The 15,189-nt window shown below is 35.0% G+C and overlaps 1 protein-coding gene across 1 annotated transcript; it reads left to right on the top strand.

Annotated features, from left to right (window-relative positions):
* The first annotated feature begins 9,468 nt into the window (after positions 1 to 9,468).
* On the top strand, positions 9,469 to 10,769 carry LOC133880474 (metalloendoproteinase 4-MMP). Its single transcript, XM_062319422.1, has one exon. The coding sequence runs from the start codon at positions 9,602 to 9,604 to the stop codon at positions 10,697 to 10,699; it is 1,098 nt and encodes a 365-aa protein (XP_062175406.1). The 5' UTR covers positions 9,469 to 9,601; the 3' UTR covers positions 10,700 to 10,769.
* The last annotated feature ends 4,420 nt before the right edge of the window (positions 10,770 to 15,189 follow it).

Genomic DNA, 15,189 nt, shown 5'->3' with positions numbered 1-15,189 from the left:
TTACGAGTGCGTTTAGGATTGTAATTTCGTATATAAAAAATGTGATTTAAAACTAAATCAAAGAAAATGAATTGTTTGAAAATTGCGTTTTTAAAAATACAAAAATCTACGATTTTAAATACCAAACTATGATTTTGTCAAATACTTAAATGTGCTTTTAAAAATTATTTTTTTAAATCACACATCTTAAAATTATAACTTTTAAATTATACTTTTTAAAATCACAAATCAAAACAGATAAAAAGAGTGAGTTAAGGTAGTGGCTTGATAGAAGATACTGCAACCTAAGCGAGTGAGGCCCCCACCTAAGATATCAATTTTATGAAGGCCCAATATGAGGTCTTTTAAACTAACTTTAAAAAAAAAGAATATGAGAGGTCTTAGAAAAATAAAGTGAGAGGATGCCATTTGCCATGTTATGAGGGCTTGGAAAAAAAAAATGAAATAAATACTCCAAACGAAATATTAAGCTATATAAATAAATAGATTATTTTTCAAATACTTGCATTGCTTATAGCATATTATTGACAAGACTTGTAACAATGGCTTTTATAGACAAAAAATTTTCAAAATTAAAATAAATACAATCCTATTTCCGATCAACCAAGTCCCAAGAAATATCAAATGGATTAGTCATATTATTTATTTGGAATCAAATATTTACAAATCTTGAATAAAAAAAATAAAATTGATTCAAGAATGATTTTTAAATTGAATTTATAATATTTTTATTTTAAGATTAAAAAGGCTTCATATTAACTTTTTACATTAACCCTCAATTTTCACTGAAGTCTATCCCCACTCTTGATAAAATTGTGTCTATTGTAATTATAAATTTTATACAAAAATGCAATGCTTATTTTGCCCTTTACCTTTTATTTATAATGAAAAAAAAAAAAATGTCTCGTTTCATCCACCGATCATATCTACAAAAGTATAGATTATCATTTTTTTTTTCTTTTTTTTCCGTTTTGGAAAATGATACACTTACCAATTTTTTTTTTAAAAAAAGTAATGACTCACACATCACTCGATAACCAACTTTTGAGAAGAAGATTTGATAACTGAAGCACTTCTCTTTAGTTTTTGCACAAATGAAATTAATGTTCCGTTTGTTTCGACATAAAATGTTTTCAATCGAAAAATATTTTCAACGAAATCATTTTTCAGAAAAAATGATTTCCCTGAAAATATTGTCTGGCATTTGGCTCTTACGAAAAAATCACTAACGGTGAAAAACAATTGGTTATGAGATTCCGTCATTGGCCGGCAGGATTTCGTCCACTTTCACCAGATTCCGTGCCTAATATGGCCAGATTCCAGAGAAGGTGGTCGAAATCCTACACAAATTGCTATATTCCGACACAAATTGTTAAATTTCGGTGACCATCGTCGGAATCTAGCTAGTGCTGCCAGATTCCGGTAATTGGATACCAAAATTTGGGGATTTCGGCGGTAGATTCGGGCTACCAACAAACTCCAATGCCTGGTGGTAGCGAATTCCCACAAACGTGTGTATAAGAATGAAGAGTTTATATGCAGAAAACGATTTACTGTTTTTAAAACCGTAAAGTTTTCTAAAATGAAAAGAGGCTTTTACAGTCAAATTGAAAATAATTTTCGTTGTTCATTATTTTTAGTTACACCAAATATTAAAAAATATATAAAATATTTTTTAAGCCCAAACACACGAAGGATAAGTTAAGATAGTAATAGTGGTGTAAATATCAAACTCTTTCTTTAATAGTGTATTTACTAGAATGTACTAGTTCCTGATCTTTGCCTTGTCACTATGACTTGAAACAGAGAAAAGACACTTATGACTTGAAAGAAAGAAGTTAGGCTTCGTTGCATTATAGCCTAAAACTCGAGGTTTAAAAGTACTTAACGCTATTAGTGGAAAGTTCCCAATTTTCTCGAGCTCTAGCTTGGACCAAGCTTTTTTCTTTTAAGGGTGTCATGGTTTGAAACAATATGAAAGAAGATTAAGGAATTAAATGAGAAAATGTAAGAATCTTCATCTACTTTATGAAACAAAAGTCTAATCAAATTAAGTTGAAGGGACAAAAAGAGGATTGCATATTGTTTGGGGCAATTTTGAAAAGTGTATTTTGTTAAATTTGGAATGGTTTGACAATTGTTTTGTAAAATGTGGGCCACATAGTGTTGAATCATGTCACAAACTTGTTTGAAATACTAGTTTGAAAAGTATTTCTTAAACCATAAAAGAAAAAAAGAAAAAAAATTATTAGAAGCTTGCCTCCACAAGTGGCACCCACCATCCGACAGCCAAGCGCGGCCACTATAAGTGTAGAATAGTTACAACCACTATGCACTAGCCACCATATAGGTCTAGCTGTCATGCGATAGTTGCCAAAATCAGTGAAACGACTAGGCGATAGTTGTCAAATTAAGTGTAGCCGCCATGTGGCGGTCGCTAGAACAAGAGTGACGGCCCTCGCATGGCCCCCAGAATTGATGTGACCACTATAATAGGTGAGGTGGCCACGCCGTGGCTGCTTGAGTAGGGTCTAGCACCATGCAGTGGCCACCAGAACAGTCCCATGGCGATAGTGGCCACCAGATAGGTCCTCGCCAAATAGGTCTAGTAGCAATGCGATGGCCACCAAAAAAGATCCAGTAATCACGCAGTGGTCATCGCGAGACTGTTCTAGTGTGGTCACGCGGTGGATGCTAGACACATATGTGACATTGGTTCTTTTTATTATTATTATTATTATTATTACTGGTTTTAGACTAGTTATCAAACATGCTTTCATGAAAATAATCAAGAAATATTTCTCCTTATATGTTTTGAATTTTTTTTTTTCAAAAACACTTTATGAAAAATAATTTTTTATGGCGGCCAAATTCGAAAACTTGTTTGCGTAATAGTTTCTAAAAGGTGTTTTTCATTTTTAAAAATAGAAACCCATATTTAAAAACGATTGCAAAATTATTTTGGATTTTAGGGGCTTCTAACTTTAAAGATCCAAATCATTCATTTTGAATTAACAGTTTGGATTTAGCAACGTAAGTAACAAAATAATGAAAAAAAAAATAGTGGTCAACCACTTCCTAACTCTCAAGGGGTAGTCGATCACTTAAGGGTTTTGCTAGGATAGGCTTACCACCCAGAAGTGGGTGGCCGACCACCCTTTCACCCTTCGAGGAGATGGACTGGATGGTCAACCACCCCAAAGGTGTCGTTGGGGTGGGTTGGTAACTCCACCTCCCTTTGAAGGTGGTAGTCAGCCACCACAATGGTGTGGTTTGATCACCTCCAGGGATTCAGGAGGTGGTGCAACCACTGGCAATGGCTCGAGGGAGAGGGTGGGTGGTGCGACCACCCTCAATAGTTAAAAGGGTTGGTCGACCGCCCTTTTTTCATTTGAATGAGTGGCCAACCAACTCAATCATCAACTTGGTGTGGTCAGCCACCCTCTTAAAGGGTAAAATAATGGTCGGACACTCCCTTAAGGAATGGCTTACCACCTCAGGGGGTGGTGTAGCCACTCAACCCTTTACTTATTTATTTATTTTTTCTTTGAATGCTTACTTGGCTTAATTCAAGCAATTTATTTTTGGGTCTACTAAATTGTAAACCCCTCAAATTCCAATGAATTATATGAGACCTCAATCCACAAAAAGAGATGAAGGAGGAAAAAATACAACATGTGATGCGCATGCGAATTTGTTTATTTGAACTATCCAAATTGCCTTCGAAAATTATTAAAAAAATTAAAACAACGAAAAAACTAAAAAAGAGTGGTTAAACCATCCCGACACTCCACAGCCTGTAAAGGTGGTTTAGCCACCTCTTTAAGGGTTTTTTTTAAAAAAATAAAAAATAAAAAAAATAATTGTGTCTTCAATTCTAACACTTATAACAAGCTAAGAAATAGTAAAGGAAACTCAAAATTTCACTAATCTTCAAATTCATTCTCAAAAAACCGATTTCTTCTATATAATCATTGGCTTCTTATAACAAAAACTGATTTCTAGCACTACAAAAGAATGGCCTTTTCTTTCCAAAATTCTTGAAATTTTTGTAGTGTAGAGCTGCTGATCAGTGGTTATTTTGTTCTCTTCCGTCACTTTCAAATCCTTCCATTGCAAATGCCTCTCTTTTTGCCATAAAGATCGCATGAATCGATGTCCATTGTGCGTCATTTGACAGACACCTCTCCTGTCGGATATCGGAGTGAAGCTCCGATCCTCTTTAGTGGCTTTAACTCAGTTGATCTCAGTGCAACACCGTGGCGTTTAAGATCTCTTGTTTCTGCTGCATGTGTCAACCCAAGTAGGCTTACTTATAGACTGCTTAAAAAACTGCCGTTCTTAGCAGCTCTTTTCTTAGCCTTAGTACCAAGAAGCCTTTAAACAAGGCCAAATTTTTAGCTTATTGTATTTAGTTTTTATCAAGGCTTCCGGACACAACAATCTTAATGTTAGAGTTCCAACAGTTAAGACTATCATATCAAAATTGTGAGATATATATATTTTTTTTTGACATGTCCACACAAGAGGGAGAAAGGGGGATTCGAACTAATGACTTCCGCTTCATGAAGCGTTGTCTCCAATCAATTGAGTTACCCTCTTAGGGACATGAGATATTTTTTTTTTTAAAACAAAAACATGTGATGGATATCAATATACTCTTTCTCTACTCAAAAAGAAAACACCCACCAGGTGTTCCATCAAGCTGACTCAAGATGGGGGCCTTTCTCCACCAACTCATTAAGGAACGTGGGGTCTAGATTTGTCTGAAATGAGTAAGATTTGAGCCCTCACACATCCATGGGGCCTATATATCTTCTAACCTCGATCTCCTTGCTAGCTAGTTGCTGCCACCCAACATAGGAAATACTGCCTGCCTCAATAATTTCACCATTTCATGATTCGTAACGTCCGTACATACCATGAATGATATATTTACAAGCTTTTATCCATTTCCTTAAAACTTGGCAGCCAGCCAGCAGGTAGCACAGGATCATCTTAATTTCATTGATCTCTCTTGGGGGACCGTCTGCTCAGTTGGGCAGGATTTACTGTTTCGTTTATATAGAAAATAGACATTCGAGGTATCTGGCCTCTATTATAGTCTGAACGTTACAAATCTCTTCTACTTTTATATTAACAACAGTAAATCTAATTTATCATCTTGTAACTCTTGTCTCAATATCCACGAGCGTTTCGAGGTACTCCCCTTCCATTACAGTCTAAAACTAGATCCAATCTTCGATGCCGACACAATTTGTTTGGTCCTTTATATATAGACCTTTGCTATTATTAATATGAATCATACAAACTATAATATGGTAGACCCAATTATAATGCCGAGGCCCACTAGACTATCTAGACCGAAGGCCCATTTACCTGATATTCTCATTAATGATTGGTCCACCGCTGACACGGTTCTTAATTTGGAGTTGTGGAGTACTTTTACTCTGTCTGATTTTGACACTCCTTGCTCTTTGATTATGACACTGCTTATTGTGAAAGTGGAAGGACTTGAATCGTGAGCCAGAGGATTCAAAGCAAAAGAAAGCCCATAGAGTATAAAAGAATTTAATGAAGACCCTTTTTAAGAGGATTTTTTTTTTCTTTTATTTAAAAAGAAAAAAGAAAAAAAAAAGTTGTCCGTCAATGTTTTGACTTTTAGAATTAAAAAATTAAAAATAACAAATAACAAATAAAAAAATAAAAAGAGAAAAAGAGTAAGCAAACAAGAGCCCTGCAATTTTAGAGGGAGAATGAGAGAGAAAGATGAAAAATTCAATAGAAAAATCAACTCTAAACCTCTTCCATCTCAATTTCAAATGAAATGGAGAGGAGTCAGTTAGTTATAAAATATATAAGAGGCAAAATTGTTATTTTAATTTTTTAGATAATTTTGCCCCTTATTTTATAACTAACTGGCTCGTCTCGCGTATGATATTTTCGATTAAAGATGAGTATATTTAGCTTGCATCTTTGACTTTCTTTATTATTATTATTTTTTACAGAAAGTCATAGAGATAGAGGGAATAACAACAAATCTCTTCGTCTCTTTGTATATGGTGCATTTTGTTTTAATGACGAGAAACCGCCTTAAGGCAGACTACTTTGTGTGCCCACCCCATGTCAGATGAACTTCTAACTCGTGCAAAGCACTTTCTCCATACGGATCAGATATATGGTGTTGCGAATTAAAGACGAGTGACTTTTTAGCTCACTTTCTTGATTTTCTTTATTATTATTATTATTATTATTTTTACCTTCGTTGTTGTCAATTAAAGATTAGATGATTTAACTCACCCCTTTGGATTTCTTTAATCTTTTTTTTTTTTTTTTTTTTAAATGGAACAGCACTAAGATTTTTTCCAACATTACTATTACTATTTGGACTTCTTTAATCTTTTTCCTTTTTCCTTTTTATTTTTATTTATTTATTTTGGGCTTGCTTGAAGGAAAACCGAGCCACCTTAATACGTCAATAATAATGGTCACAACATTTGGGCCGACAATAGAAGCCCTTGATGGGCCTAAAGTTTTGGAACGGTTAACCCAAACCGGAGCCAGTAAAAGCTACATGAAGCAGGCCTCTTTCCACATTTCACCCCTAGAAAGTAGGAAACACTAATAAACAATTATTTATTAGATGCCATCGTGGCTGAAATTGGCTATGGCCTACGTGGATTACTAGGTACCATGAAAAACGTGAGTGGTGTGCCTACCGCATACGTCACCTCCTACCAACTCTTTTATTCCTACAAGAAAAGTGATCCGTGCACGATGAGTTGTACTTGTGCATAATCACAAGACATATGGGGTGAGCGTTCCACTCACATGAGTCACACTCCATGTTCACGTCTTAGATTGTACAAGAATATTTTTCTTTCTTACAAATTAATATGACGTGCATGGTCTTCCATAATATGGAAATATGAATATAAGATCATTTTCATTTCAAATGAAATGAAAATGAGCTGGTTAATTATAAAATAAGGAACAAAATTGTTATTTTAATTTTTTGAACAATTTTACCCATTATTAAGTAATCAGATAGGAACTCTTGTACCGTGGTTTGTCTCTCGCTTGAAGATAGCCATTTTTCTCATTTCGTTGTGATTTTAGTGTCTTTTAAAATAACATCATCTCCACCCTAGATTTGGGGGTGACTGTTCGGGTCGTCCCTGCCACTCTAGGGTGGCCTGCGAGTCACTCGGAGGTGGCATGCAGTCACTCTTTTATTTTTTTGATCTTTTTTTTTTAAAATGTATTTTTTAGTTTTATATTTAATATATTTAAATATATATATATTTTTTATTATAGAGGGACATGTATAACATTTTAATTAGGTTTGGCGTGGCAACCAACCAGATTTTGTTAAGTTGTGGACCGAAATTGACTCTATAGAGTAAATTGCCATTTTCCCATACCACAAAGACCCCTAAATTTTTTTTAATACTATAAAGAGTGATTTATAAATTAGATCAACCACAATAATCTCTTTTAGAAATTTTGTTTGAGGTTAAATTCATACAATTTGTCGCCGCTAATTAGCACTTTGACGCCACCATTGTCATGTCGCCGGTAAAGACCAGTGCCTAGACCGACACGTCAGCGGTTGCAGTATCAGAGTTTTGCATGGCCCCGGTGACGCGTTGGACAAGTAAAGCGATTGTACGGGTGTAAGTGTAACGACTAATTGCAACAATTGTAAGCAATCCACGTAACCGCCTATTCAACCTTCTTCAGTTGAATCAATATTGTGATGGGCCCGGTGTAAGGTGAGGGTGACTTTGTAAATTTCCTCTTTTTTTTTTTTTTTTTTTTTTTTTAAGCTATAAACAAAATAAAAAAATTGTAGAAATAGCCTCACCAAAAACATCATAATCATTTGTCTTTAATTAATAATAATAATAATAATATGAGATTTCAAGGGTTATTGTTGTTTCTAACGGCCAACCGCAATACTTTAGATGGTAAGCAGTTTTAAAATAACCGCTTACTAATGGTTACTGAAACTCATGACCACACTGATTTTTAGAAATTAACCTATTTTTTATGTTTTTAACATTCTTTGAGCCTTTTTTTAGGGCTTATTTTAGATGATTTTGGGCTTTTATAAATAATTAGAAGGGTCTAAAATGTAACAAAGCTCAATAATAATATTATTATTTTAATGAATAAAGATCTATTTCATTAAATTCAAAACTAAAATCTTATATCAAATTCATCAAAACTACGTCGATTTGTATATTATTAACCGTCTTCGCCTAAAACCGTTAACCATCTCGCTCTAGGTGATTAGCCATTTTTTTCAACACACCTATAAAAATGAATGCAAGGTTATATAGCTAAAAATTAATAACCGTCCGTTTGTACACCCCTTAACCGATAGTACATTTTAATGAATTAATAAGGTCATGCTATATATATATATATATATATATATATATATATATCTCAAAATTTAGCCTATTCACGTGGCTATAAAGCTAGCCACCCAATCCTTAATATTAGCGCTTAAGTCTAATCTTCTTTTTAGTACAAGTTATAACTAAACATGATCATGAAAGCGTGCATGAACTTCAAATATGCGAAAAAAGTAAGCTAAAATTGACTTCGATTTCATCCGTCTAAATCTTACCTAACAAAATGATAACCGTTACTGTACTACATCTTTTTTCTTTTTTATTAAGTTCTTTACAAATTTTGTTTTTTTTTTTTATTAGAAAAACTCTTTACAAAATAATATGGCAGTTCACGTAGCAATTATTATGTTAATTATTGAATAATTAAATTTAATTGTGGCTGACGCAGTAATATCACATGAACTGTTATGTCAATTTGTAAGTTCAAATGACACTCATCACGACAACTACTAAATAATTAAATTTGATTGTGATTATCTGACAGTGCCACGTAAACTGCCGCATCAGTTTATAAGAAAATTGTAATAGAAGCTATATGGTACCAAAAGTATTTTCCTAGATAAAATGACAATATCATATGGTAAGGCGAAAAAATGAAAATGAACCATTTTCTCCTATTTAGCTCTAGTGTCATTTCTTCCCTTTTATCCAATTCTAATTAAAAATAAAAAATAAAAAGGTTTGGCCCTCATCGGCTGATCGAGGAGCAGGAGATAGATGAGTTTATAAGCACTACACCTCTATAAATCAGTAATTGCTTGGATGTGGTACCTTTGTGAGTTCCATTTATAAACCATCCTATCATATTCAGCTATATTAATGTCATTTCTCCTCTTACTCAATTTATAAAAATAAAAAAAATAAAAAAAAAAAAAAAAAAAAAAAAAAAAATTGGAAAAAGAGAAAAGAAAAATGAAAATGAAAATGAAAACGAAAAGATAATAATAAATAAATTATAAAAGGTTGAAGGTTGGGGAGGGGGGGGGGACTGTTTCACTTTTAGTAAACGTGAAGGTTTACTGATCTATGGAGACTGCAGAAGATACTTCAGCGACCAAACAAAGGCGTAAAAATCAGTGATTCACCCACCATGCATGATGCCTACTTGAGTCCGCCGGAATCTAACCCCCATCTGCCAGATTCTTCTCAAATTCCCATTATTCATCTCTATCATATAAATGCCTTTTCCAATCCAAAAAAGTAAAAAGAAAAGAAAAGTTTATAAGCTCAAAGCCACCATGTTTCTCTTTCTCTTCTTCTTCATCTTCCTTCTCGGCTCACCGCCATGCATTCTCGCCAGAAAAGCACCGGTATTCACGTTGAATGATAATCCGGTAAGTGCTGTCAAAAGGTTTCTCAACGCGGCAAGAGGCAGCGAAGTGACCGGCATATCGGAATTCAAGAAACACTTCCATCGTTTCGGGTATCTCCCATTGCAAAACGACAGTACTCTCTTAACCGATACATTCGACGACCGGTTCGTATCGGCTGTTACACTCTACCAAGCGAAACTCGGCCTCCCCACCACCGGTAAGCTCGATTTCGCTACGGTTTCTCAAGTTACCACGCCGAGATGCGGCGTGCCCGACACACTCGATGCACCCGATACGTTGCATGGAACGAAACACTACGTATATTTCCCGGGAAAACCTCGCTGGGCTCGCCGAATGCCGATGAATCTCACTTACGCATTCTCGCCGGTGAATTTTATCAATTCCTTGAGCTTATCGGACATAAGGGTCGTATTCAAGCGTTCATTTGCCAGGTGGGCATCGGTTATTCCGGTGAGTTTCACCGAGACAGACGACTATGGCTTCGCAGATATCAAAATAGGGTTTTACAACGGCGATCACGGCGACGGAGAGGCGTTCGACGGGGTTCTCGGAGTGCTGGCCCACTCATTTTCGCCCGAGAGCGGGAGGTTCCACCTCGATGCGGCGGAGACGTGGGCCGTTGATTTTGGTACCGAGAAATCGCCGGTGGCCGTGGATTTGGAATCGGTGGCGACCCACGAGATCGGGCATTTGCTAGGTTTGGCACACAGTTCCGTTAAGGAAGCCGTAATGTACCCTAGTTTGAAGCCTAGGGATAAGAAGGTGGATTTGACGGTGGATGATATAGAGGGAGTGCAAGCTCTGTACGGATCAAACCCTAATTTTAGGTCTGGGAATTTGTTAGAGTCTGATATTTCCTCAAATCAGGCCGTTGATCACAGAATTAGTACATCTGAGTGGGCCACCATGCCTCTGGTTTTGATTCTCTGTTTGTGCATGTAATTTTGCATGATTAATACTTTTGATTTTTTTTTTTTGGGTTGTGGAGGGACGATCCTGTGGTCTAGGGTACAGGAGGAGTGATAATCATGAGACCCTTCAGATAGGACACCAACAGTCACAGAGGCTAAAACCATGGGGAGCTTAATGACTTCCCTTTAATTAACCAATAGCTTTATAAAGTTTCTTTACTTCTTGTTTGGTTGAAAAATGGTTAATTAATGAGAATTCTTTTATTAATTGTGTGACTTTAGTACATAATACATAATTAAGACCGATCTTTGGCTTTCATTTCTAGAAGCCATGAAATTTTCTCTCGGGTTCAAAGGTTTAACGGAACCCGACAGATTTGGAATATATTCGAGATGTCCAAACATGTGAGTCTTATACTTTAAACTGTCTAAGAACTCTGAGCGTCTGCACACTCTTTCTCATTCCTTGATTAAAATAATTAATTATAAGTTTCTTAAACAATGGGAATCCATGATCACTCAGATCTGAGTGATCAGAATTAGGGATCAGAATTACATCCTTAATTAATTGAAATTGTTGTCATCTTAATCCAAAATTCATCGCGTAAATATCTCTATATCAGAAACCAGTTACAATTATGGAGTGAATGGCACGTCACATCAAATGAGAGAGATGCTATAATTATTAGCACACCTACTGGGTTGGTTGTGCACCCAACTAAAACTGTACAATTCCCTCTCTTTTTAAAACTCGTTTATTTTTTATTTTTTGAAAAAAAAAAAAAATTCAGACGTTTTTAACTAAATTTAAAATTTAAATAACAAAAAAATTTATTTTTTAAAATTATGTTTGAATAGTTTAAAGAACCTAAAAAAAAATTGAAACAAGTTAGATAAACTAATTGAGTATAATTTGAATTTAAAAAACCTACTTAAATATATTTTTAAACAATAAAAACAAAATGCTACCCAAACATGTCCTATATATTCCAAACATTTTTCAAATGAAAAACTACATGACATATGACATGCAGCTGACTAAGTGATTTGGTGCTTGATGATAAATTATTTGTGAAGCAACTTCTCGATCTATAAAATATACAAATAATTAGAAATATTAAAAGTCATAATTACACAGGGCAGTTTATTCAGTTATATAATAATAATAATAATAAATTGAGTGATACTGTATATGACCTTTTAAATTACGTGAGATTTCAAAAACAAATCATGAATGGGGCCATAAAACACTAATGGCATCGACCTTAGACAGTGATAGAGAGACTGTGAAATGACAGCATTTTAATTAATTTTTAAGGGATCTTAAAACTTACCTTCCTACCATCAATACGTATACAAAATCTGGTAGAGATTTTTGTAACCGAAATTTGTGTTAGTATTTCTCTATTCTTCGATTAATGCATTTGATTATGACAGTGTATCTTTGGGTTCAGCTTCCTTCCGGTTCCAGCCATCGTTGTTGTTTTCAAAATTTCAAGTAAAGGTTCAGATGAGTTTGTCTTGATTTGTATTCATTTTGCTTCTGTAATTGCATTGTGCGGCCTCTTAAGAGTACCAGATCACTTATTTAACCTATTTCTAAACCTTTATTTATATTATGCACAATTGTATTTAATTTTAGGTTTATTGTTGGAGAGTCCACCCAATTTTCACTTATAAGATATCTCATTCTCTTTTCTTTTCGGATCAGTAGTGGGAAGGATCCTCATTTGTAACTCAGTCTTTTCCTTATTCAATTATATATATATATATATATATATATATATATATATATATAGAGAGAGAGAGAGAGAGAGAGAGAGAGATAGCTATTAGACTTGCCATGATAGTTTTGAGTAGTATGTCGTGTTACTATTGTCAAAAGGGTGTTTTGTCACGTACCACAGAAATATTTCATAAATATGTAATAAAATTGATATCCCAAGTTCTATGTTTGTGTGGTATATTGCATTACTCTTGCAAAAAGGGTGTGTTTGATAAAATTTTCAAACGTACTTCTCAAAAGATAAAACATAATACATAAAATACTTTAAAAATAAAAATAAAAATTAAAAGACTATTCCATTTGTTAAAGTTTTGAGAACAGTTTTCGGTTTTAAGTTTTGAAAAATGTAAAAGTTGAAAATTGAATTGGTAGGGGGCCACATTTGAAAAAAATATTGTATGTGGGATCCACAAACAAAAACTCGTTTCGTAAAATTTTTTTGAAAAAAAAAAATTGAAGAGTATTCTTCCAAAATAAAAGAAAAATATTAGAAAAATTACAGTTTTACACTCCATGGTGGTAGCTACCAGAAGTACATGGCTGCCACCGTGAGGCCGCAAAAAGTTCTTGGAAGCTAGCAGACAGTGGTTGCCAGATGTTCATGCCAGCAAAGCGGTCATTACAGGGCCACTAGAAGTTTACGGCTACCGTCGTGGGGTCGCTAGAAGTTCAAGACAGCCACTACCGAGTTGTTGGCCATTCATGGTGGCCACAGCGAGGCCGCTTGACGTTCATAGCGGCCATTGCGAGGTTACCAAATGTTTCTAGCTAGTGACCACAAGAAGTTTATGGCGGGCATCGCATGGCAATAAAACATTCACAGCAGCCACCATAGGATTGTTGGACATTTCTAGCAATCATTGTGAAGCTGCCATAAGATTACTGTGATCACCGTGAAGTTGCCAGAAGATCATGACTACTACTATGAGGGCTGCCGAAAGTTCATGGTGGCCAGCATGCATGGGATAGTTGGAAGTTCTTGGCCTCGAACGGTGGCTACTAGACGTTCCTAGTTATTGCTTCCCAGAAGTTCACAGCAGTCACCACAAGGCCACTAAACATTCCCTGCGGCCACCATGAAGTTGCCAAAAGTTTTTGGTAATTATTTTTTTAGAAGTGTTTTATGTTTTATTTTTTAGAAATATTTTGTGAAAAGTGTTTTGTGATTTGTTTTGAAAAGTGTCAAATAGGCCAAATGCTCCACTGGTTCGTCAGGTAGGGGTGAACATGCAGGCAGATATTAACTGCTAACATTTTCTATCAGCACATATATATATATGTGAATGTGGTTAGCAAAAATCACTATCCACGTATCTATATAAATGATTTATATCATTTTTTTTTTTTTTAAAGTTGAGAAATACTTTTTTAAAACCTTTTGTATATTAGCTGTCCATCTCCGTATAATTCTTTTTTTTTTTTTTTTTTAAATTAATCATTAAATTTGTGAAACAAAATAGTAATAATAATAATAATAATTTTTTTTTTCATCATCGGCTCTGTTTACAAGTAGATAAGTGTGTTGAAGGTGATACCACACCCTAATCCACGTGGTTGATTTTGGCCACGTGGATTTTCAGACACGTGGCCACATGGTCGCATCTCATAATTACACGTGTCCACATGGCTACATGCATTAATCCATGTGGTCATATGGACACGTGTAATTAATACACGTTGCCATATGGTCACGTTGATTTATTACACGCGGCAATGTTGCCACATGTACTGAATACATGTAGCCAAAATGCTATTTCGTCTTTTCTATTACATCTAACCACGTGGCTATCTGGCCAAGTGGCTACAGTAACATCTACTGTAGTTATGTGGCGAATATCTTGTTTTTTTTGTAGTGCTAGCTACCTCCGCTAAATTTTTTTTTATTTTTTTCTAAAGCTTAGCAGATTATGATAATGCCCATGCAAACTTCAAATATTTACTAAACTGCCATTCTTAGCTACTTTTGATTTCTCGGCCTCATGGGCTAAAAAGTTAAACATTTTAAACAGGGCCAATTAAATTAATCTCTAAGCCCATTTCGTCCTATTTAACAAATTAAATTCAACATTCCATTTTACTAAGCCCATTAGTAAATCCTAACATCATTGTAGGCCATGGCTTCAAGATTTAATCCGTAATTAATTTCTCAAAAATTCTCTTATTAGGTAATCACGAGCCGGGGTATTGCAAATGAGGTAGCTCAAACCACACCCAAAACTTGTTTTTGTTTAATTTTTTTTTCAAAAAAAAAAAAGAAAAAGAAATCATGGTTTATTTGTTTATATTTACAATTTTTTTTCTTTTAGTTTTTATGTTTTTTTTTTTAATTTTTTTTTTATTAAATGGGACACATGCAGTACTCTTCCAATTGAGTATGACGTGGTAGCACTATTAAAAATTAACCGGAAAGTGGACGTAATGATCCATTGTCCCCCCATCAAAGTAGTCTTCCACAGTTCCACCACCATCCACGACCCAAAGGCCTAGCCGTTCAGCTGCACCGTTGGAGAGAGAGAGAGAGGGAGAGATCATGAGAGTGAGAGTGAGAGACGATCGAGAGAGTGAGACAGAGAAAAGAAACTGAGAGAGATCATTGATAGAGAGAGGACGTCGGTGGGCTGAACAACGTGATTGTGATTGAATGTTGGGTTTGGCTGCGACGATAGGTTGGTTTTATGGGTATTTGCTTGTGGTGGGGGAATGGCCGAATATGGCGGTTTCTCAGCGGAAGATTT

Source organism: Alnus glutinosa, chromosome 10 (genome assembly GCF_958979055.1).
Source record: "Alnus glutinosa chromosome 10, dhAlnGlut1.1, whole genome shotgun sequence".
NCBI lineage: Eukaryota > Viridiplantae > Streptophyta > Magnoliopsida > Fagales > Betulaceae > Alnus > Alnus glutinosa.
Note: the sequence above shows the minus strand (reverse complement) of the source record. Positions and strands in the feature narration are given on the sequence as shown.

Bases quoted from the DNA above. Each gene is read 5' to 3' on its own strand.
- LOC133880474 (XM_062319422.1), top strand. From the start codon at position 9,602: ATGCCTTTTCCAATCCAAAAAAGTAAAAAGAAAAGAAAAGTTTATAAG.